The sequence below is a fragment of the Talpa occidentalis genome, unplaced genomic scaffold (genome assembly GCF_014898055.3).
Source record: "Talpa occidentalis isolate TD23 unplaced genomic scaffold, MPIMG_talOcc4v2.1 talOcc4.5, whole genome shotgun sequence".
NCBI classification, from domain to species: domain Eukaryota; kingdom Metazoa; phylum Chordata; class Mammalia; order Eulipotyphla; family Talpidae; genus Talpa; species Talpa occidentalis.
In genome coordinates this window covers 53,482,809-53,507,184 of record NW_023604861.1, presented here as the reverse complement: position 1 = coordinate 53,507,184, position 24,376 = coordinate 53,482,809, and the positions used below count along the sequence as shown (strand labels likewise).

The 24,376-nt window shown below is 40.7% G+C and overlaps 1 protein-coding gene across 6 annotated transcripts; it reads right to left on the bottom strand.

Moving 5' to 3' along the window:
• Positions 1-3,536: 3,536 nt before the first annotated feature.
• On the bottom strand, positions 3,537-14,458 carry CCNA1 (cyclin A1). 6 transcript variants are annotated; one of them, XM_037527186.2, is made up of 9 exons: positions 14,422-14,458; positions 13,448-13,633; positions 9,144-9,390; positions 8,834-8,958; positions 8,188-8,411; positions 6,318-6,522; positions 5,076-5,189; positions 4,095-4,228; positions 3,537-3,793 (listed from the first exon to the last, which is right to left on the bottom strand). In XM_037527186.2, exons 2-9 carry the CDS (start codon positions 13,610-13,612, stop codon positions 3,742-3,744), a joined length of 1,266 nt encoding a protein of 421 aa, XP_037383083.1. In that variant the 5' UTR covers positions 13,613-13,633; positions 14,422-14,458; the 3' UTR covers positions 3,537-3,741. The 6 variants fall into 6 exon arrangements, with proteins under 6 accessions (XP_037383083.1, XP_037383081.1, XP_037383076.1 ...); XM_037527184.2 differs by lacking the exon at positions 14,422-14,458 and adding an exon at positions 14,066-14,180; XM_037527179.2 differs by lacking the exon at positions 14,422-14,458 and adding an exon at positions 14,081-14,114.
• Between the last annotated feature and the right edge of the window lie 9,918 nt (positions 14,459-24,376).

Sequence of the window (24,376 nt, the reverse complement as noted above, 5' to 3'; positions counted from 1 at the left end):
ATTGTAACAGGGAAAACACAGAAGAATCATTAGGAGGGTACATATGAGAAATGACAGGGGTCTAAGCTAAGGCAGTGACAGCAGGAGTATGAGGACAGGGATGGATTCAGGCATCGGGAAAATAACCCCTATTATGTTTTATTTCTATGAGAAATTCATCTCAATTCCAGGCACTTTTTTTTTTAAAGATTTATTTATACAAGCACTGGGTACAGTCAGAAGCGTGGGAGGGTGAGAGAATCCAGTAGAGCCAGAGCGGGGAATAGAACAGGCAGACTGACGAAATACACTGCTGCGGGGAGTGGCGGGCGCGGCTGGAGAGGTCTGCGCACCATGTGGGACCCTCGCCAGTGGCCAGGGATCGAACCAGCGCTGCAGAGGTTGCGGGCAGCTTAGCAGCCCAGTGCTCAACCACTGCACCACCAGGGGAGGCCCTCAACTCTAGGCACTTTTCCCAGACAGCCTCCTGCCCTAAATGTCAGAACTGCCACATCAAATTGTTCATTGCCAACAGATATGCCCGTCTTCTCACTGCCCTGGCCTTTTCTTTTAGTGCTTGAGGGAGACGGAGTGAGAGGAGAAATAAGGCTGTAATGAGATGCTATCCCATTGTTTTAAAGGTCTCAATCCACATTATCCCTTTCTATGGTCTTTAATTGCCTTAGAATAGCGCTGTTCTCAATCATGAATACAGTTCATACCAACCTTCAAGCTTCCTGCCCAAGCAACCTCAAGTTTAAGATGTATGAAAAAGTGAATTCTTACTTGCATTTACCCTTTGTGGCATTATAGATTTCCTACAGTTTTAGAATCTCAGATGAGTAATATGGCTTCCCAGGAGGTGACACACATACCAAATCAATATGGAATATTAAGTGACTCTCATTCAGTAATTATGTATTTTAATGCATATTGGAAAATATGTAACTAACATCACATCCATTATTTCATGACTATTTTTAAATGAGGTTAGGATTAAAAGTAAATTGTATTACAGAAGATATTTAGATATCAAAGAGATAGTAAAAATGAATAAGTAACTCAAAATTGACAGATACTGAACCAATCATTCATGATGACATTAAAGTTGAGGTTGCAAAATGACCAAGACTGAATATTTTTCTACGTGGAATTCCCCTCCTCATAGAGTTTACAGCTAGATGCCATTCCCAGGTCCCTGGCAGCAAGAATGGGTATAGTTTGTCCATGTCCTTTCTCTTCATCCTTGCCCAAAACAAGAGTCAAATGGGGCACTGCGAGGGAAGGATGTTCACGTGGGACCAAAACATCCTTTTCCGAACACTTTGGAAAGTGACACAAGAGATGAACGTATAATGTGATAAACCATAGAGATTTGGGGTGGTAAAAGCAGTTAGTTGATTTGAATACAGCCAGCATCCCTCAGTTAATAGCCAAGTTGAATAGATCCCTGATCTCCTAAGAAAGTTTATAAAGGAAAAAAACCTGAGTGAAAAGAGCAAGGCAGTGCTGGCCTCCTATTGTGTGTATCTGCCTCAGTTTAAAGTCGCATAGGAATAAGCTGCTGAAGCACCAGAATTGCAGGAAGTACATTTTAGATGACACAAGTTTGGGACCAGCACTCTGAAAACTGAGATACCCAACTCCACAAGTTGATAGCTGGATATCATTCTTTTTTTTTTTTTAAAAAAAAAAAAAAGATTTATTTATTTATGCAAGAACCGGGGTACAGTCCAGATGCACGGGAGGGTGAGAGGATTCACCAGAGACAGAGCAGAGAACAGAACAGGCAGACTGATGAAATACACTGCTGAGGGGAGCAGCGGGCGAGACAGGAGAGGTCTGCTTCACCGTGTGGGATTCTCACTGGCCAGCCGGGATTGAACCCGCGCTGCAGAGGTTGTGGTCAACTTCACAATGTGACGCTCAACTGCCTGTGCCACCAGGGAGGCCCTCATTCTCTTTTATTGTATACTAAAGTAAAGAGAACAAATCCTTCCAAGTAGCATTGTTTGTACTTAGTCAGATGAGCCCCAGTTGACCCCATTCCCTCTTCTCAGCTGATCTTTCCTCTCCAGTTCACCCTGAGACTGTGGCAGCAGAGCAGGCCCCTTTCTAGTACTTTCCTTTTATTCTAAAGTCTGTTGCTTTGGCACCTATCACCTGAAGTATGAGGGGAGAAGGCATCTGTACATGTGAGGGCCCACACACTGAGCAGAGGATGGGGTTGTCAGCCATGGACACAGCCCTGCTCTGACAGGTGCCTCTTAATGATGCGGGGAAAGAGTGACCAATGAATGTGATGACTAAACCAGGGCTAGGTGGGAGGACACTGGGCTGAGACCACCAGTGGGGAGGGTGGGGTGGGAAGTAAAGGGCCAAGAGGCCCAATGGACAGTGGTGGATTTTTGGTGCTTTGGTGGTAGATGTGATATAACATACATTTAAAGAGGTATGAACCTACACCCCTAAAACATACAAGGTGTTTCAAACCAGTATCACCTCAATAAACAATTTAATAAAGTTAATATGATTATGAATCAGGTGAGAATATTTATATTTTGTGTAGGGTAATTGATCTTTTCTATATAAAGGGATTTAGAAAATACATATTTTCTGTTGTTCTTGCCTCCACAAGGCCATCTGAGCTGAGTCCTGGGTGGGGTAGGGGGGAGCACAGGGTTAGTGACAGGAGTCTGAGGTACACATAGCACAGAGGGCTCTCCAGGGTTCAATTTAATAAAATTTATATTCAATCCCCTCCCCCTCAAGGTCAAGTCTATTCTTGGTTTTCCTTCCAATCTCCCAAAGAAAGTTGGGAACAACTTTTGTTGTTTGGGAACAACAAAATGTTTGGTTGTCATTCTCTAATTTTCCCTATCTAGTATCTTACATAAGTACAGTTGGAAGGGCCATGTATGAATGTATAATGAAGTGTAGGGTCATGAATAACTGGAACTAGAGCAAAACTTAGCCTGGATACCTCCCAAGGGACATACATGAGGGCTAGCTTCACTGTTCTGAAGTCCCATCAAATCATGAATTTTGTTTTTTCTACTTCTCAGAGTATGTTCTATGTCTGAAATACATGTTTGAGGGATGACTCCATCAAAATTGAACATTGCCCTAATTGTATCCCCTTACAAAATGAGCAATACATATCTGCATTAGAATTAATTATGTCACCCCTCAGCGGTAGCTGATCACATTGAGCCCTCAGTCCACCATCTTTACTGCCTGGGACTCCAAAAGGAAACTACGACACTTGTTTCTGGCCCTTCACTTCCATCTAGGCTTGGCCGTCTTCCTTTACCAATTTATGGAGAGCTATGTGAAGAGTAGGCACAGGAAGAGAAAAAGCCTCAGGTTGTCATTTTTTCAAACATGACAATTCCTCGATTCCCCAGAGCACTCACTCCTAAGAGTGTGCCAGATTTATAAAACCCACTTAGAGGAATTCTTGAAATAGAGATGACATTTAAAATACTCTGCTAAAATCTCAGGCAAGTGTATCAACCGTGCTTCATGAGTAAATAAGCTTAACACGTGGTCATAAGGCAAGTTATTTATTCTTTAAAAAAATGTTAAGACTATATATTACAAGCTACTAATATCTAAGAGAATACAAATACATTTACATTTTTTTCAAATGTCACCTATACTGTAGCAACACTACTTGACCCAACCTGCAGAAAACTGTAAAATTTAAGACCAATTTTGTTGACCTTGAGGATCGGTTCTGAAAATGCTTCAGTTCTGAACTTATTGTAGAGGAAGAACTGCTGGTGGTTCCATGAGAGACACATGCATGTACCTGAAATGAGACCCAAAGCAAGTTCAGCACAAGTTCTTCAGTTTTGTAAAATCTCAGTGAGGCCACAGAAAACGTTTGAGGAAGAAAGGAAGGGAGGGAGGGAGGGAGGAAGCTGACTGTACTACGAGCTGACAAAGTATAATCTAGACTTCCCCAAATCGATTTTCTTGATTTCACATGCAAGCTTACTTTTCCAGCCTTGCACCAGATATACAATTTCTCCTATTTTTAATTCTGACATTGCTATAACCCATTAACCCTTTAAATGGTGAGCCTAGATAAGAATATTTCAGGGACTTACTTTGAAGTTTTATACTTCTCCCTAATAGCTTGCTGAGGTCGATGGGGTATATCAAGGCATGCTTTATGTAGTTCACTCAGGCAAGGCACAATTTCACTTAATGAATAGCCTGTAAATGCAGCAAGGGTTTCTGGCTAATCAAGACAAAAGAAAAAAATTATTTCATGTAACTCTCTAAGACATTAAAATTCGGAAGATGAAACTTATTGTGCAATAAAGGGAATTAATCACTAAGTATCCACAGTCATCTCAAAAGGAACTGTAACCAACCCTCTTCAAATATGCTATAAATAAAATATTAAGAACAGTCAGAGTCGTAAATGTGTTCATATGTATATTTATGATGCTCAATTTGGAAGCAGGTTGCTTTACCTATTCCTTCATGAGCAGAAATTTAACTAATCTCTAATAAGCCCCTATTTACCTGAAACCCACTATTTAATATAAACCATGAAAGATCCTTCGCCAATGGCAGAATAAGAAATGAGTATTCCAGAAAACAAAAGCAGACAAATCCATTTCTTTTAGCACAAAAGTGAGCCTCAGAACCAAATCTAGGGGCCAGTTCCCAATCTTGCTACCTTCTCCAGCCAAGATGCAATGCTAACTGCCCTGATGTGACCTGCTGGTCATCCTACTGGGGCCCACGTTGTTTGAAGCAGTCAGCGCTTACACTATAAGGGCCCTTCTTGCATGACAGTGGATGTTAAGACTTCCAAGCCTACTTCTGCTGAAGAAGCATGCCAACACATGTCTTTGATATGTTGTAATATCTGTTCCCTGTAGAGCAAAACCATTGAGTCAAGCCATGAAGGCTGACCTGCAGGACTCTGGAGCATATTGTAGTCTGGTGGCAAGACAAACAGTTCCTCATTAAATCAACTCTCCTCAAAATAGGCCAGTTCATGCTAAGTTTCACGACTTATTGAACAGATTTTAGATAAACCTTGAATTTCATCCAGAAGATGATTAGAATCTTACCCATAAGTGTCTGTTCACAATATAGTTTGCCAGGCAATAAGCTGCTGCAGCTATCAATGAAGGAAGATATTTCAAGAATGGGTCAGCTTCAAGTAGACTCAGTTCTGCTACATACTAATAAGCACAAGAGAAAAAAAATCTCATTTGGAGTTAGAACTTTGACTAAAGTTACAAGTAATCCTAGAAATGCCAAGGGAACAAACTGAGTCTTATCTTTGTTCAGTCTATATCTAAGGCTGAGCACATCAGTAGATACTTAAAATGGTTCACTGGATTAATATCTGGTATATCTGTCCGTAAGAAGTATAACATTTATGTCATAATAAATTTCAGTATACCTGTTCAGTATATGTGATTAGTTAGTTTTCTTTCTTTTTTTATTTTAAAGATTTATTTTTATTTATACATACAAGAACTGGGTTGTAGGCCAGAGGTGCGGTGGGGTGAGAGGATTCATTAGAGACACAGTGGGGAGCAGAACAGGCAGAGCTATTGAAATACATTGCTGAGGGAAGCAGCAGGTGAAACAGGAGGGGTCTGCTGCACTATGTGGGTTAGCTCCCTGGACAGGGATTGAAATAGTGTGCAGTGGCTTCCGATAGCTTGATAGCACTGAGATTTTAACCCCTGCACCACTAGGGAGGCCCCCAGTCAGTTTTCTTAACTTACATGAATAGTATTCCTGGTCAGGTAAAATAGCATTGCTCTGGAATGGGAACAGAGTCCTCCATCAACAGGCAAAACTATGACCATCTTAAAATTATCTATTTATGAGGCAAATGTGCACAGTGAGAACTTGTCAGGTTAGAGGAAACACAATAGAAAATTTACATAGACATCCTTATTACTCTATGCATAGTATATAAATACCAGATCCTAGATTACAGGGCTTGAAAGCCAAGTTTTCTGAACCAATATTTAATGCTTGCAACTTAAGTTATATAGCTCCAGATGACCAATGAATGCTTTGTTATTTAATATGTTAGGATGAGATTAAAACTAAATCAAGCCAGGAGGTATTGCTTGCATGTGGTCTGTATGCAACCTGTGTCTGTCAAATGGGACCTATAGTAATAGCTCTTAACCAGAAGTTCATTCTTAATTTTAGTTTTCTTTGAACCAAAAGACGTTTTTCCTTCCCAGACACATAATTGAAAAGGACAAAGAACTGAAATCTGATTTGGAAAGCCTACTTTTTACTCTCCTAGGCACTGAGATGTTCCTAGAAGTCAGGGGGCATACCTTGGCCAGGTTCTCAGTTCTGACACAGACGCCTTGCCTTCTTAAGTACTGAAGGAGAAACTGGTTGGTAGTTGGCACTGTTAGATCAAATGCTAAAACTTTCAGGAGCAGGTGTTCCATTCTTAACAGTTGTCGCTTTGTATAAGTATCATCTGTTATGTACACAAACTCATCTACTTCCGGTGGGTATATCTCTTCATATTTCCTGTGAAAGGTAGAGAGTTTTTGTTCTCTGCACACAACCATTCCCTTGCACGGTCCTTACACACTTATTTACTTTGAATCCACATGTCTACTTAACTATCACTACACAGGGCAGGACCAGGAAAAGATTAAGAGCTTGTTTCCAAAACAAGACATAAGCACTAGAGGACAGGTTGGAGGACCGTTAGGGGTGGTAACAGAAACAATTTCCAAAGGAGAATTTTAGGCTTTTGGCCTCTGGTTTACTAAAAGCTTCTAAATGACACACAAACAGGTATATTTCTCTTACTCGCTAGACTTTAAACCATCCCATGGCAAAAAGTATTATGTTGAACACAATGGCAGAAAAAAATTTCATCAGGTCTTAGATTTTTTTAAAAAATCATGTTCCACTCTTCTGCACTGTTGGTGGGAGTGCAAACTGGTCCAACCACTGTGGAGAGCTGTGTGGAGATTTCTGGACCTACTAAACATAGAGCTTCCATATGATCCAGCAATTCCACTCCTAGGTATTTACCCAAAGGACACAGAAACATCAATTCCAAAGAACACCTGCACCCCTATGTTTATAGCAGCATTGTTTACAATAGCTAAGCTTTGGAAACAACCCAAATGCCCAAAAATAGATGACTGGATCAAGAAGATGTGGTACATATATACCATGGAATATTACTCAGCATTCAAAAAAGATAAACACATGCAATTTGCAGCAACATGGATGGCGCTGGAAGGGATCATGCTCAGCGAAATAAGCCAGAAAGAAAAAGAAAAATACCGGATGGTCTCACTCATAGCAGGAATCTAGAAAACTTAAATAAGGGACCAGGATAATGAATAACTATAAGAAAGTGAAAATCAAAATCAACAAAAAACTATGAACCAGAGACACTTTTAGGGGGGCGGGGGCGGGAGGGGAGGGTTTGGGGTCAGAATGGGGGGGGGCTGCAATTGTATGGGGAATATAAAAATAAAATTTATTATTTAAAAAAAAAAATCATGTTCCACTTTCTTCTTTGAATTAGCAAATGATGCTATGTAGTCCAGAGAAAAGTAATGATATAATTTCACTTATATCAAGTTTTGCTTTTGTTTCTACTTCATGTAGGGGAATTGTGGCAATTTTTTCGGCATTAACAAAAAGATTGTCTGAGGCCATAGGAATAGAAAGAAAACTACCACTCACCAGTAGGTGCCTTAATTAAAGGCAGTTCTTTTTCCACACAATTAGGTATTATGATGAATGACCGACAGGAACAACCTAAAATAGCTTATTCACTGTAGCCAAGTTAACTATGCTATTCTGGGCAATTTGCTAGATCATAAAGAAGGTTTTTATATAACCAAACTCTCTTTAAATGGGGACTTTCACTTCTATTAGAACACAGAACAAAGACCATATTCCAAAATATTTAAATTGAATCCTGAATTTGAGCTGATGGTTGCCTTAGTAATAATATTGGACTTGCTGCTATAAATCATAAATATCTGAAGTGAAGAGTGGGTAAGATTTAGTTTCTCGGCAAATACTATAAAAATAATGATCTCTTATCAAAAGAGGTATGATAACATTTTAATTATCAAGCATTGTCATTTCTTCAATAAGTGGGAAAATCAAGTGTTTTGACAGGCTGCAGTTTCATATTATTTAAACTGGAAAAACACTTACGAAGCCAGAAGAATAGCTGCTGTTCCTACCAGCTGCAATTTCCCTCTCAGAACAGACATGCATGAAAGAAATCTGTCCAGGAAATTGACGGCAAGGTAGAGAGTCTCTGCTCGCAACTTATATTCTTCTCCAACCTCAACCAGCCAGTCCACCAGAATCGTCCGCATGCCGTCCGTGATATCTGGTTGTTTTCTCATATAGTGTGCTTTGGGTCTGTGTCTTATCTGTTTGGGGAGTTTTGATATTTAAGTAGTTGCTCGATCAGAAAATCATTCCACAGAACAACTGCTATTTTAAAATATTTCAAGAGCAAAGGTTAGGAGGAAACTGATCAATAGTCAAACAAATCTTAACCATGCTAGGGAAGAAACTGAGAAAAGCTGGTCTGTAGTATTACTAGGTGACAAATGACTTAAAGGAAGGGGGGAATGGGGAAATAACTATTCCTAATAGTGAAATTCTCACATACATAAACCTTTGAGTCATAGAGAAATAATCCAATTGCTACTCCACAACTATTCTTTCTTATGGCTATCAAAGAATGTCACTCAGTAGTGGTTATAGCTAAGAGTTTATAACTTTATAAACTTAACTTTATTAAGTGCAAAGGGAGATGGAAATTAAGGTAGAAGTTAGGAAAACTCACTTCTGCTTCTCTAAGGTACTGATGAATTTCTTCAGCATATTCAGTCACATTTACCACATCTGTACCAAAATCTGGTATATCCTCAGACTGGGAGTGGAGCGATGAATCTACCAGCATAGGGGAAACTGTAGGGGTTCAACAATATCAGCTAAGACAACTGACTTAAAAATGTATTCCATTCACTATCCCTCCACAGGCAGCTATGAACATAGTCATTTCTTGGTGGTTTTCTCTTGCCAGTTACATGCAATTGAACACTACAGGTGATGAAGTACAAACGGTACTGTCAACTCTGGGAGCGTCAGATTACCTGTGCTAAAATCCAGCAGAAAGTGAAGGTCTGACTTGAGTGTGCTGGTGTCAACTTCATACACCTCCTCAAAGGTCATCCCATTTCTCTCTGGGCAGCTGTCTCTGTCCCCCTGCTCAAGCTCATCCATGTAGATATCAAATCCTTGTTTGGCCGGCACATGGATCCCACAGTCAGAGAGCACTTTCTTTCCAGCTGGAGGGAAGACATTTTCTGATCCAGAGAAACACCTTAGCGTTGCGATCCCCTGGGAAAGGATTATGATTTTTTTTTTGTGTGTGTATGAAAGGCTACTCCAAAGATCCTCTAGGTGATGTGAGCCCATGGGGCCCAAACTAGCCGGCTGGGAAGGTGAGAGAAATCTTAAATTCTCTATGCTTGCAACTTCAGAAAATGAAGTTTTCAAGACATGACTTCTTCCTTATCTTTGCTTACATTTGGGGAAGAAAGTTACCTAATATTTGTCATCTTCCTCAGATATTTATCAAAGGTAACTTAAGATTATAGAGAAAAAGGGAAACTATAGTTCCTCCAAGATGAAATAGGCACCACATGTGTGGGGCGGTACAGGGAGAATTGTAAATTCACTTTCATACTTTCGTGTTTATAGCATTAAAAGATTTCATAAAATCCCTTACCCAAAAAGTTGGGTACCATACCAGACCCAAAAAAGTTCTTGACGCATAGTTACTCAGTTCCTACTGTTCTCCTTAAATAATTAAAATTTAGTCCTTAGACCCCTATGAAATTCCCATTTTTCACCCAACTATTAGAAACATGATGATTTTAGAAACTCATACTGCTAAATACTCTCAAGTTAGATCATCTTTTTGTATGACATGGTGCAATTACCCTTGGAGAAATCTAGTTCTCAATCATTTCTCTCTTTTCTTCTTTTTTCCTGTATCACTCACAATGAGAACAGCTCTATGTGCTCCTCAATGGACAACTACATGTATATAAGTCGGGTGGATGGCCTGAAAATCATCAGCTGAATCAGAGCGGGTGGGTGAGCTTTGTGGGTGTGAATTACACTGATATAAATGCTAGGTCTCATTACCTGCATTGTTTATAATTAAATCTTGGTGTTTACTTTTGAGACTATTTCCGAGTTAGTAGTGATGCTAAAACCCTTCCTTTAATCTAGCAAGTTAAGAATTGTTTATGCCTGGAAAGGAAAAAATCCTTCGTGGCAGTACTAGAGAAAAAAAAAACAAAAAAACAGAATATATAAAGGGTTAAAATCACAAATTACTAGACCTTATAACCCTGATTCCTAGTTACTGTCAAGTTTGAGTTTTGCTACTAGATACAGTTGAGATGTATATTTATCCAACAAATATTGACTATCTTCTGATGAATAACATAAGGAAAGGAGTGTCACTGCCATTTTAAATAGTGACTAGGAGGAGGCCCAACAAAGAGGATAAGAGTTAGGTAAAGGAGGAGGTAGGGGAGTATGTCACACAGATAGAGGGGGAAGAGCATTCTGGGCAGAAAGAACAGCTTGGTTAAAGGCTCTGATATTGGAATGTAAGATTATCTTAAAGACACAACAAGGAGCAGATGGGGCAAAGTGACAAAAAAGAGAGCTGTGTAGGACATGAGGTCAGAAAGAAAAGAGAAGCCAGATCACAGAGGCCTTAACACAGGCCATTTAAAGACTGTCTTCTATTCAGAGGTCAGCAGTCTGAATAGATCAGCAATCTGAACAGCTTGAGGCAGTAGAGCAAGCACTATGATCTGACTTATGTCTTAAAAGGAGCACCATGAGATACAGAGAACAAGTAATATGAGTGAGATGACCAGTTATGAAGAGTAACAGTAAAGATTAAGAAGTGAAAAGATAACAGACATTTTAAAAAGTAGGACCAGGGCCTCCCTGGTGGCGCAAGGGGTTAAGACGCAACCTATGAAGCTCATGGCAGCCACTGCAGCATGAGTTCAATCCCTGGCTAGGGAGCTACCCACATGGCACAGCAGACCTCTCCTGACTCGCCCACTGCTCCCCTCAGCAGTGTCTTTCAGTCTATCACCTGTTCTGTTCCCTACTCTGTCTCTGGTGAATACTCTCATGCCCCACAACTCTGGCCTCTTCCCAGTTCTTGTATGTATAAATAAAAATAAATCTTTTTAAAAAAAAAAGGTAGGACCAATAGTACTTTCTCAGCGAATTAGATGTGGGTGGGAGAAAAAGAAGAGTCAAAGACAGCAATGCTCCAAGTGGAGATGTCAAGTGGTCTGCTGAACTATGTGAGCCTGAGAGACCCAGGGCTAAAAGGATGACTCATCAACAGATAGAGGGGATTTAATGCAAGGCTTAAAGAGATTACTAAGGGAATGATTCAGGTCAAGTGCCATGCCCTGAGGGACTCTAACATTTAGAGATTGGATCAGGAAGAACCAGGATATTGAGAAGGAGTGGCCAATGAGGAGTGGCCAGTGATGATGTCCAAGCTGAGTGAGAAAAAATTATTTCAAGGAATAAGTAATGACTATGTCAAATGCTATCGATCAATTAAGTAAGGAAGAGACTGAGAATTGAAAAAAAAGAGAACAAGTGAAGAACTAAAGGCAGTATTTGTTGAACAAATACTTGCATACCACTCTGGCCAGGCATTATTCTAAGCAAAGGGAATATAGCAATAAACCTGACACTCCAAATCCTCATCCAGATGGAGTTTATATTCTATTCTTATCTAAATTCTAGATAATAAATATTACTTTAAATGAGGCAGTCACTGCAAAGAGCTTGGTAGTTGAGAGCTTTTTAAGATAGCAAAGAAAAATACACTATATGTGTACATTCATGGGTTTGACCCAATAGAGAAAACTGAGGAAAGAAAAGAGTTGCTAGAATGCTATCCTTGAAGACGCAAGAGCACTATACATGTCGGGGATACACCTGGTCTAAGAACAGGGTCATATCAATCATGTAGCAGGATGGGAATAGCAGTGCATGGCATGTGGGAGCATAAGGAAACTTTCTGTTTCTATATTTTTAGAAAAATAAAATACAAAGTAACTAGAGTAAGGATGGAGGTGGAGATTTTGGAAAATGAAAAGGTGAAGGGAAAGTATAAAATATATTTCTAAACAGATTGTAGAAGACTAGAACAGGGAAATGAAAAGCACACCAAGCAATGAAAGAGGCAAAGAAAAAAATGGTTGTGAATTTAAAGTGAGACCAGTCATCATAGACATGACTGCCAATTCATGAGAACCAGGTTTTAGACTTTAAGTTGCAAGAAGTAAATATTGCTAAGCAAATTAAACTTGTTAAAACCACTTGATCTCAATTTTTTTCCAAAGCTTTGAACAGATTTCTTCGTGTAGCTCTCCCTCCTTCCTCCCTAGGTCCATCAGATATTACCAAAAGGCAAAAGACTTGAGTAAATGAGGAGTTTCTAATCTGCCAACCACCACGTTCTTTTCTTTGTTTGTTTTGCCTTTCTTAAACCTCTTGGTTTTTGTCTCACCTACAAATAGGAAGGCTATCTGGCCTATCTATTTCATTGTACTAATTGCTGGTGTCATTCTAGTACAGGTGTGCACAGCTGGTTTAAGGCATTGTGAAAATCTTGTCTAATAGCAGATTTGGAAATGCTTTTTTCTACTCAAATTCATTTTTAAGGATCCAAATACCTCACTGGCATCTCAGTGTCTGATTTGCTTTAAATCTCTTAAGGAATTTAAATGATCAATTTAAATGATCAATTAAACCCAAGCAACTAATATCTTGGTGGCTCATCTGATTATCTGTTTGCTCAAATGCCCTTTATCAGTACTGGATAGATGTCTGCTTTCAAAGCATGCTTCTTGAAGTAATTTAATCTAGCCAGATCCAATCCTGATTCTAATACTATTCCCAATGAACAGAGCAAAGGTTATTCAGGATTGCTTCAGGCACAACCTGCATCTGTCTGAACGTGGGAGAAGCCTAGTTCCATAGTTTATTTGGCAGCATTCACATTTCTTTCCAACCCCACACTTGAATAACTTTACATACACGTTATCCAAACAGTTCTTGGAAATATTTCCTTGATACTTGAAAAATAACTAAGAAATTATTCACCATTTCTAGCTTGAAAAGGGACCACATAAGGTAGTCTTTAAAAAAAAAAAAAATCAATATCCCTATAGTACAGATTCCAGGGATGGAAAATTTAAGGGAGTTTGTAGGTAAAACTGCAAGAAAAACGTGTCATTCCCGCTCCACACCGCCCCCCCCCCCACTTCCCTGCCCTCCCGGACATGAGAACCCTTCTCAACAAGCAGCTTTTGCAGAGCTTCTGAGACATTACCTGGCCACAGGTCCTCCTGTACTGCCCATTCTCGGTTAGTACCCCTAGCACTGTTCTCTGCGGGGGATCCTGGCCTAGCTGGGCTCTGGTTATCATCTGACAGGCATCAGGACCTCGGGCCACTGGAGCCTGAACGACTCCACTCTTAGAGCTGCTGAGATGCATAGCCTCAGTCTTCACGGGCTGCTATGGGCAAAGAAAAGCAGAGACAAAGCAGTTACTTAGCCTCTTCCAAGCAGGAACCCCAAGAATGCAGTGAATCTCTAGGAGGGAGAGGCACCAACACTTTAGATCTTTCTTGCAATCAGGGCTGAAAGGCGCAAGTGGATCAAAGCTATCTCAGAACCAGTAATAAGCATTTCTCGAGTCTTCCTTCCAAGACTTGGCCGAAGGCTGGCACGACTTTCTGACAATCACCAGGTCAGGAAACTAAGCCGCACGTTAACTAGGAGTCTAAAACTACCAGCCCAAGTCTTCTCCTGGCAGAGATGCTCCTCTGCCCCCTCCTGCAAACAAAAGACCTGGGATCTGCCGCTGCCAGAAAGTTCATTCCTTTCCCAAGTGACCTTCAGAGTGCTGCTCCGCGGCCCCCTCCCATCAGACAGAAAGCCCCCAAACCTGCTTGGAACCCACAGCGGGTCTAGATCTTCTCAGCGTTATATCTTTATATGTGTATCTCCAACTAATATAATTAGCGAGTGCACACGAGGGTTGGGGCTGGAGGGGCCAGGGGGGCGGGGGTGGGGCGGGGCGGGGCGGCAGGGGACAGAGGTGTTAATAGATTCCAGCCGGGCGCTCCCGACGGCGGCGGCCCGGGCGGCCCCGGCGCTCAGCACTAATGACTTTCCACCCGCCCCCCGCGTCTGTTGAATCGGCCAATCAGCGGCGCTCGGCGGCCTCGCGGGGGCGCCGCTTCCATGCCAACCGCGGCGGGCGGGCGCCCCGGGGCCGCATCGCCATGGCGACCCCCTCACCTGACGCGCTCCGGGCCGACGCGCCGCTGCCCTTGGGCGTTCAGGGCCCGGCGGGGCCAACGGGCGCTGCCCGGGCTCCTCCTGTTCGGCCCTGCCCGGGCGTGCCGGGGCGGGCGGTCGCCGTCGGCGCGCGCGCCTGCTGGGCCAGCGCCCCGGCCGGGGAGGGAGCGAGGCGGCCCGGCCCGCGATGGCGGGGCCGCGGAAGGGGCAGTTTCCTTGAACCGGTTCTCCCAACAGCCGCTAACTCCTCCCGCTAACGTCTTTCCCGCGGCCCGCTCCTGAGAACCCTGGCTCGGGAGAGCGACGCGGGGCCCTCGGGGCTGCGCAGGCAGGGGCGTCCTGACCGCGCCGGCCCGAGGGCGCGGCTCGCTCCCCTTCCTCGGCCCTCACGCCTCCGCTTCTAGAAAGAAACCGCCGAGCGGCCCCAGGTTTGAGCCGGGGCCTCCCGTTATGGGGGGGCGGCCTGCCTGGGGCCATTTTGGCGCCTTGCACACCAGAAGCCGAGCCGGGCTGGCGCGCCTGCCGGGGCAGGTGGCCCCACGGGGCGGGACGGGAGATTTGGAGTTTGGGGCTCGCACGTGGTGCCAGAAATGCCCCACGAGAGCTCTTCCCCGACGGGTTCCGGCAGCCACGGCCCTGAAGTGGGTCCAGGAACGCGGAGCTAGGAGCCCAGGAAGAGGAAGGAACGCGGGTGGCAGCGATGGGGCCTGGGATATTGAGGGAGACTGGAGGGCCTCGGACCTGATGGCCGGACAGGTCACGTGGGGAAGGAAAGTGCCTGGATCTCGAGTCTAACCGGGTGGAAAGTCGAGGGTTTCTATGGGGGCAGAGAAGAGGGTAGAGGAAGGGTCCTTGGCTGCCTGGGAAGCCGGGGGTAGGGGTGGGGGGAGTTGGAGGGGATTGAATCCAGGGAGTACAGACAGCTGTAGGAATGACTGGGGCCAGACACGTCGGATCAAAGAATATTTAAATGTGTGCGTATCTGTACAAACACATTGCTTATGTAATGTTACTGGTTTTGTGTTTTTCTTTAATCTCCCATCCCTAAATCTCTAAATCTCTAAACCCAAAGGTTTTCAATGACCCCTTCAAGCAGTGGTTATTGTAGTCTTATTTTGACTGGAAACGATTGTTAATCTCTCCCAGCCACCCACCCACCCATCTATCTCCTAAATGTTCTTAATTAATGTTATCACCCAAGGAAACTCAGTATGCATTGTTTCACTGGAAAAATCCGACTACTGTATTCCATGAAAAGTGCTGATGAAAGTGTTTGTTGAGTCAGATGGTAAAAGAAAGCATTTGGGAATCAGTGCTGGATGCAGGAGAAGCGCAGAAACTGATGTCACACTTCTTGATTCATTGGGAAATAGCTATCCCCTTGTGCACGGGAATTTCTATGCCTTGAGTATGAAAGCAACGTAGGAATTCTGGAAACGTCTTGATTGCAGCAACACAAGTCACAGGAGGGCAGGGAGCAAATGCTCTGTTTTGCAAAGTGGCTGTATCTGGTGGAAGAAAGGAACATTTCTGTTCTGTTACCTCCTGCTGCTTTTGTTAGTCTTCCATGAATCCCTCCCCCTCTTGCAACACTTGTGATTTAAGGGAACACTTGAGGACTCAGTGGAGAACCCAACATTAGGGACTCAGGAGCAAGTCATGTCAAGTACCAGGGTGGCTTTGGCGTTTACAAGATTTTCTTGCATTCAGGCGACCTGACCTCTGTACATCATCCCTTTTTGATTTGGTTCCCCCAAACAAAAATAGCCCCAAATCTCAGTTCTTTGCTTTCCTCCAAATCAAAAGAACCATTGCAAAATACCTGGAGTCTCTTATTTTGATCCTCTTCTAGGACCAAAGTTCCAGCAAGGAAAGTGGTAACACTGGGCTCCTGCAGAAGCAGCTCTTTTAAAGTTGTAATTTCACAGACTCAAGTCTGTTCAGGATCATCAGACATTGTCTACCAATGTGACTAGTGTCTCTCAGCTCCCCTCAGTTTTGAAAACTGCCTTTTAAAATCTTAAGGGCCTCCCTGGTGGTGCAGGGGTTATAATGCAGTTTATGGAGCTATCCGCAGCCACTATAGCACAGAGTTCCATCCCTGGCCAGGGAGCAACCCACATAGGGTAGCAGACCTCTCCTGACTCACCCGCTGCTCCCCTCAGCAGTGTATATCAGTCAGTCTGCCTGTTCTGTTCCCCACTCTGTCTCTGGTGGATCCTCTCACCCCCCCCCCATACCTCTGGCCTGTACCCCAGTTCTTATATGCATAAATAAATAAATCTTAAAAAAAAATAAATCTTAACTTACTGGGACCTGAGGTTATCCTATTCCCCTTTGCTCTTCCCTCCTCTCATATGGATTACTGTAGTCTGGTCCAGTCTTAATACATATGAAATATTGTCATTATATGTTACCATCTTTTCCAAACACTTTGTTAAACTTGGCAAAGGGAAATACTTTGTAGCTTATGATTTCTTTATTGTTCTACCTTAGGATTCAGTATTTTTTTAATATATGTATTTTTAAAGATTTATTTATACAAGAACCGGAGTACAGGCCAGATGTGCGGGAGAGTGAGAGGATTCACTAGAGCAGAGAACAGAACAGGCAGACTGACTGAAATACACTGCTGAGGGGAGCAGCAGGCAAGACAGGAGAGGTCTGCCCCACCATGTGGCTTGCTCCACGGCCGCCAGGGATCGAACCGACAGAGGCTGCGGACAGCTTCACAGTGCTGCACTCAACCGCTTGCATCACCAGGGAGGCCTGGGATTCAGTATTAAATCATTGTCCTCTGGTCAGGTCTTGAATAAGTCAAACCAGCAGGTATTTATGTACTTTATATGTGTGTACATATAAATTCAAATGTGTACTTAACTTTATTGTACTTAGGCTTTCTTTTTAAAAAAATCTTCCTAAATATTTGAATAAGTAATGATTTATATCAGAAAAACAAACTCAACTAATAAATAGGTGCACAATTTTTACAAAATATGTAAACTAAAAACTTGGTTTTATAATTAAGAGCAATATGGGCAGAAAAGATAGAAAGGACTCAAATTATGCAGTTTCAGTGAGATATAGAATTATAATTATGCTATTTATAACAAAACCAGGCTTAGAACTGAAAGTAGATTTTAAATGTCTGCATGTTTTACATAACCTATGTATTTGGTAGTAAATTATATTGTGAGATAAAACATGAATTTACTTTTGAATATATCCTTAATATCTAAAACAATTGATGTAAAACAGTAATATAACCGTTTCTTGGCGTACAGAGTTACTTGATCAGAATTTCCTGTTTGACATTCAGTATTCAGGTAGTTTTGACACTAGAATTAATTTCTATAATAAGGATGACAGATGGTGAATTCTTCAGGAGAGATTTTTAAAATTCAACAGTCTTATTAAAATTGACTCCCCCCGTCCAAATTACAATTCAAAGACAATCTTTTCTTCTTGCCAGTAATTAACTGTTATTACTTCTATTACATTTGCTCATTGTAGCTAGTAATTAGCCTCCTGTTCAAACTTCAATTTGTATGAAATCACAATTTCAGCATAGGACTGAGAAAGAGATGAAAAGCTAGAGGACTTGATTTTATTTAAGGACAGAGATTCATTTAGAAGACATTTTGCCTATTCATGGACATGCCTCTGCCATTCTCAGGTATACATTTAATTTCAGAACAGTTAATTGGAGAATGAGATGAGGGTGTGTAATTTGTGCCATTTTAGCCCATAGCTCCATGGAAGATGAGCAAAGGAGGTTAAGTGTTGCTTGAGATCAGGCCAAAAATTTACTGCCTTGGCAAGCACACATCATCAGGTGATAAGAAATGGAGACATTAGTATATAACAGGTGAAATAAGTTTTATTAAAATGTGTAAAAAAATTCACTTCCTCTGAGTGAAAATATTTTAAATGAATAGATGAAAGTAGACAAAGTCTACATTCATTTATTTTACAATTATTTTTTGAACATCCATCTTATATCAGGCAGTAGTTGAGGCATTTAAAAATGATCCCTGTCCTCAAGTTGCTTTTTGTTCCAGGCAACATGAGATAAATAGGTAGTTATGGTACAGCATTAAAAAGTGTTTATTTCACATTAGGGGATGCAGTTTGTAAATGGGGGTGATTGGAGCTTAGCAAAAAGGAATAATACATGTTGCTGTGGAGATTTGGAAGCAGTATCCAGATATGATGGCAAAGATGATTTGAGTAAAACAAAAAATGACAAGGCAGAGGTATAGTCTACATATATCCTGGAAAGGAGGAGCTCAAAACTCAAGAGGTTTCCGTTGTGTTTATCCAGTACCTTCCAAGGAAGAGCAATAAACTGTAATGTCCCAAAATACCAAAACTCCCTTTCCTGGCTCGTATGGGACAGACTCGACAAGCAACTATCTAATGAAGAATCAAACTCTAAGAACTTGGGTGAGAGTCTGGGATGACTTTAGTTACTGTGCATCGGTAACACCAAGCATGATAACATGTCTGATGCATATCTGTATAAATGCACCTCTCCAAGTTGAGGCTGCTGGCACTAGCCTTCCTGGATTCTGCACAAAGGGAAAAATAAAGTTTCAGTGCAAGGATGGAACCATTTTGCTTTAAGTAATTTGAAAATCTTTGAGTTGTCAGAACTTTGCTGAAAATATATTAGTAGAGGAAATTAAGAACTTGGATTTTACTCAGTCTCTCACAGGTTTAAATTCATCTGATGACACATATTAATATAAGGTAATTGCATCATTAAAGTTAGACATGCTTATATCTTTTAACTTTTTTTTTACTTTTTTTTAAGATTTATTTATCAAGAACTGGGGTACAGGCCAGATGTGCGGGAGGGTGAGAGGATTCACCAGAGACAGAGTAGGGAACAGAACAGGCAGAATGACTGAAATACACTACTGAGGGGAACAGCGGGTGAGACAGGAGAGGTCTGCCCCACCATATGGGTTGCTCCATGGCCAGCGGGGATGGAAACGGCACTGCAGAGGCTGCGGATTGCTTCACAGCGCTGTGCTCAACCGCCTGCGCCACCAAGGAGGCCTCTTTTATCTTTTTAATTAATACTCCTATTGATACTAGTTTTTCTGTGCATATCAATTATTGTGACATTAGTTTTAAAATGCAGTTGATTCATAAAGTAGATCTCCTGTGTTTTACATTTTTCTTTACCTCAATCTCTAGTTGAAAATGTAACGGAATTTCCAATCACCTGCTGGTGACTTTTTGTTTTCTAGATTAATGCCATATCCGAGGACAGACTCCTGTCCTGTTAATGCCAGCATTGGTATTAGTATTTATTATTAGTATTGTCTTCCAATTAATATTTTTGTTAGTTAAATCCTACTGCCAATAAATCATAGAATATTTGTCTTGCATTGCCTCAATCCTTGTATTGCTCATCTAAAATATCTAAGAGGTCACACATTAGTTCCTATTCTAAACTTACATTTTTTGAAAAATGTTTCTCATTCTAAAAACAAAATTTCTAAACCTTATTTCAGATTTGATATGCCATCTAAATTATCTAGCCTAAAGAATTTATATAGATTAATCCTCACTTCTGAAAATTCTATCTATGTAAGAGAAATCTCAAATACATTCGGCTTTTCCTTACAGTAACAATGAATCACAAAGTTGTCTTTGTGTGTAAGTGCCCTCTTCTAGGCACTTACCATGTTTTTCTGGCTAGATGAGGCAGTTTGGTGGTTTAGTCCATATTACCAGAATTATTAAGGAAGGAGAATGCCAAGATCTGTTACCGAAGAAGAAACAACTCCCGAGACACCGAAAAGAACGTGAAACAGAAAACAAGTTCACAGAAGTCATCAAGACCCATGGACTCCTGGTCTGAGTCCAGTAAAACTGAGTGTAATTTCCTTAAAAAATAATTGTTTATCATTATCAATGAACATTTTGCCTAGTAAGTAATCAAAAGCATTGTGCCCTCTTACCGTGCCGTGTGTTCTGTATATGAGAGACAACACATCGTAATTGTCACAGACATGCAGGTTACACAAACAAGAGTCTTACTCTAGTTTTGCAGAAGAGGAAACACACAGATGATTAGCCAGAAGGTAGAGTAAGGCTGTTGTCTAAGAAGTGCAGACAAAGTTCTGGTTAAAATCAAGGTACATTTTCAGTTAATTAAGGAAAACAGGAAAGGTTTCTTGAAGGCAGTGGTTTTGTGTTTGGGGAGATGTTTTAGGAAGAGAATACTGCATGAATGAAAACACTAAGAAATAAACCACCTTGGGGAATGCTGATTCTATGCTACCCAAGGTGGTAGTGGATTATCAGCAGGCGGACAATGTGTAGGGTCCGGAATACTGAAATAAGGAGTTTGCTGGAGGCTTTAGAACAGAAGAGTGACATGTTAGAACTGTGTTGATAGAAAGGCAATCTGAGAGCAGTGAAGTGCCCAGGATTTTGCAGCAGGAGAGGCAATAAGAAACAATTGAGGGGAAATAAAGATCAGTACCATGCCCATGATGTGGGCACAGAAAGGAAAAGAGGCTCAATGAAGTCACTATGTTCATTGCATCTACATATTTTAGCAATTGATTGTGTGTAGGCTTTGAGGAGAAGATGGAGGCATATACAATTTTGTAATTTCTAGATCAGGTTGATGAGCAAATGGTAGGATTGACAGTGCATAAATGCCAGAATAGCTGGATTCAGAGGAAAAAGGAAGTGTAGAGTTTAATTTTGGGCATCATAATGATAAAAGTCATCTCTAACAACTGTTTCAGGGATTAATTATGAGATTGGAGGTAAAGGTAGATTGTAACACATTTTAAAAATATTTGTCTAGTATCCCCATTATAAAATAATTGCAATTAGATAGTTATTCCAGGAAAATAAACAAAAAATAAAAGACCAACAACTTCCTTTCTGCTATTTCAGGTCTGTCTCCACTCTTTTCTAAGATTTGTCTAAGCTCTTTGAGGTCTGCAACTTCCTCAACTTTGGAAGTTCATTTCCTCACACAGTGCCCAGAACATACTAGGCACTGAATAAATGTTGATAAAATAATTGAAAAATAAGATGTAATTGGCACTTGCTACATAAATGAGCCAAAAGACAACCACTGTATTATTGGCCATGTTTCTTTTCTTTTTTTTTCTAAAGATTTATTTATATATTTATACAAGCACTGGGTACAGTCAGAAGAGAGGGAAAGTGAGAGAATTCACTAGAGCCAGAGCAGGGAGCAGAACAGGCAGACTGACGCAATACACTGCTGAGGGGAGCAGTGGGCGGCAGAGAGCTCTGCGCGCCAGGTGGGACCCTCTCCGGGGCCGGGGATGGAACCCGCGCTGAGGAGGCTGTGGGCAGCTTTGCAGCCCAGTGCTCAACCACTGCACCACCAGGGAGGCCCTGGCTATGTTTCTTTACAGCAGCTAGGATCATTAACTCAAATCTGCCAACACCAAACAAATTCCTGCACATCTAGTTGTTTTAAATATAGTTCTTTTAAAAATAAAAAATAAGCACATTTTTCAGACATACAAAGCCTACTTGCTTTGCATATCCCATGAAACTACACCCAACATCTGCTAGCCTTAGATAAACAAATGCTGGTATTATGAAAGCCCCCAAGTCACTGCTGCCTTTGGGATGTCTGTGACCCAAAGATTCCCATCATGCTGCTAGGTGACATGACCTAGATGTGTAAACTCCCCTCTTTTATTCCCCTCTCTCCCAGGAATTTCCTTGGTCTTTTCTTTTTTTGGTTGGTGGCCCCACATCAGTGTCTCTGGACGAGACCCACCCATAATTCTATACACTCCCTATGCAAACGTCCCAAAGCAATACCCAAATAAAACTCATTGTGTGCTACTGCCACCTTGTGGCCGGATCTCCCCCCCGCCCCCACCTCAGCCCTCAAGTCCCTGAACTGGCTACTGAAGTGTGTATAGAAGGAAGGACTCTTGAATTTTTTTTTTTTTTAATTGCTTTCTCAAGCCTGTGGATTTTTTTTCATTCCTTCCTTTTAGTCACTTCAGATTTTGGCACTTACTGAAAAAATTCTTAGCTCTGGAAAGCTAGAAGAGTACCTAGAGGTTATTTTATTAAACTCTCGCCTATATAATAGTGGAATCTTAGGTCCATACTTCTCTCTCATTCATATTCAATATGTGAAAGTAAAATTTCAGAAATAAAATAGTTTCCAGAAATTCTAATTCTACGATTTTACTAAGAACATAATTGTAAATAGCTTCAAAGAATTTCCTATAGAATTGTTTATAATATCTTTAAAGGCTATTACAAAGAAATAAACCCTAAGGGTTATATAAGTAATCTGTCATATAAAATATAGTAATAGTCATATTAGCAATCATGCAACATTAGTTTCAGTAATGTTTATGGATTCATGTAAAATGATGTAAAGAAAAAAACAAGGAAATATTGATAATATAATTTATAAGATAAAGCATAAAACTAAGTTTGGTATATTGCAATTTTGTTTAAAATTTCATATGCTTAGAAAAAGCACCAACAGTAAATGCTAAATATTTAGTAGTTGCCTGGGAAGTATAGGATTACCTGACTATAGTTAAATTAATTTGGCTTATCTATAATTTAAAATTTTTCTATAATAAACAATAGGGATTACAAAATTTTAAAAGTCATTATCAAAGAAGTGAATTATCATGTCACATTTCAGGATCAGACTAATGGTGCTGTCCAACTTTCTGCAATGATGAAAATGTTCTATACCTGCACTATCCAATACATTAGTGACTGACCAGATGTGGCTATTGAGCATTTCAAATGGAACTGGTACAACTGAAAAACTGAAAATTTAATTTAATTGAATGTATGTAGTCAAATATAGCTAGCTGCTACCAGATTGGTCAGTACAGGATGGAATTTGATGGCTGAGGACAATGAAAACACATTAAGAGATATCATGGGGAGAAAAGAGAGACATCAGAGACAGTAGTAATAGCTCTGTGTATGCAAATGTGCATCTTGATCTTACCTAGCTTTCTCCTAAGTTATTCTTATGCCATAATTTGGGATAATGTGTACCAATCAATAATGATAGTGAACTATTTATTCAATGAAGATTCTCTGAGAAACATTTACTTCACCTTATGATTCACAAAGAAGACCCATTCATAAATGAAAAAGGTGATTCTTAAATTACATTTTCCCTATTAAAATGAAATGCTCATCCTTTTCCATTTTCAGGCAACAATCCAGAGACAGAAATAGCAGAACTGAAATTTCCAGTTGGATTCTGCTAACCTGGTGAATTAATCAAACTTTCACCATTTAATTTTATAGATATGACTGATTAGATCTGCTGAATGCTGCTACATCATAGCTAGTTTACAACATAAGCTGCTTTTTTTAAAACTAAAGTTGTACATTGAATTTTGTGACCAAACTCAGACTCTCCTTCCACATCCTCATCTCTCCACTAATTCTCATCAGTGCCCAAGAGCAGTCTTTATTTAAGATATATTGCTCTATTTCTTGTTGCCTAAGGGAATACTCTATCTGTGGGAACAAAGTTTATTGCAATTCAATGAGTTGCTTATCTGCTTTCCAGAAAATGAAAAATAGTTAATTTATGCAGTCCTGTGCTCTCTATTCTGCTTCTTGATATTCTTGGGAACAATTTCTATCACTAGTTTCCTTAATCAAGTCTGATTACTTTTTGATAGATTCCAGTATTTTCCTTCATATATTAATTTATTTTGTAAAACCCAAACATTATATTGTGATTTAAAATTCTAGAGTTGTGCTAGGGATCACCTTAGGCACATTTCTAAGATGATAATTTTTATAAATAGATAGTTTCTGGGAGAAAGCTTTATAATTACATTGAATGTAGAAGATGTACAACAGGAACTATGAATTCTATTGGCTTTCAAATCCAAGAGAATTTACTTAGAACAAATTACAAATTTTTACTGAA

Bases quoted from the DNA above. Each gene is read 5' to 3' on its own strand.
- CCNA1 (XM_037527186.2), bottom strand. From the start codon at position 13,612: ATGCATCTCAGCAGCTCTAAGAGTGGAGTCGTTCAGGCTCCAGTGGCC. The intron at 8,959-9,143 runs GTAATCTGACGC...GAACCCCTACAG, and splicing joins TCTGCTGGATTTTAGCACAG to TTTCCCCTATGCTGGTAGAT. The intron at 4,229-5,075 runs GTAAGATTCTAA...TGTCTTGATTAG, and splicing joins TTGTGAACAGACACTTATGG to CCAGAAACCCTTGCTGCATT.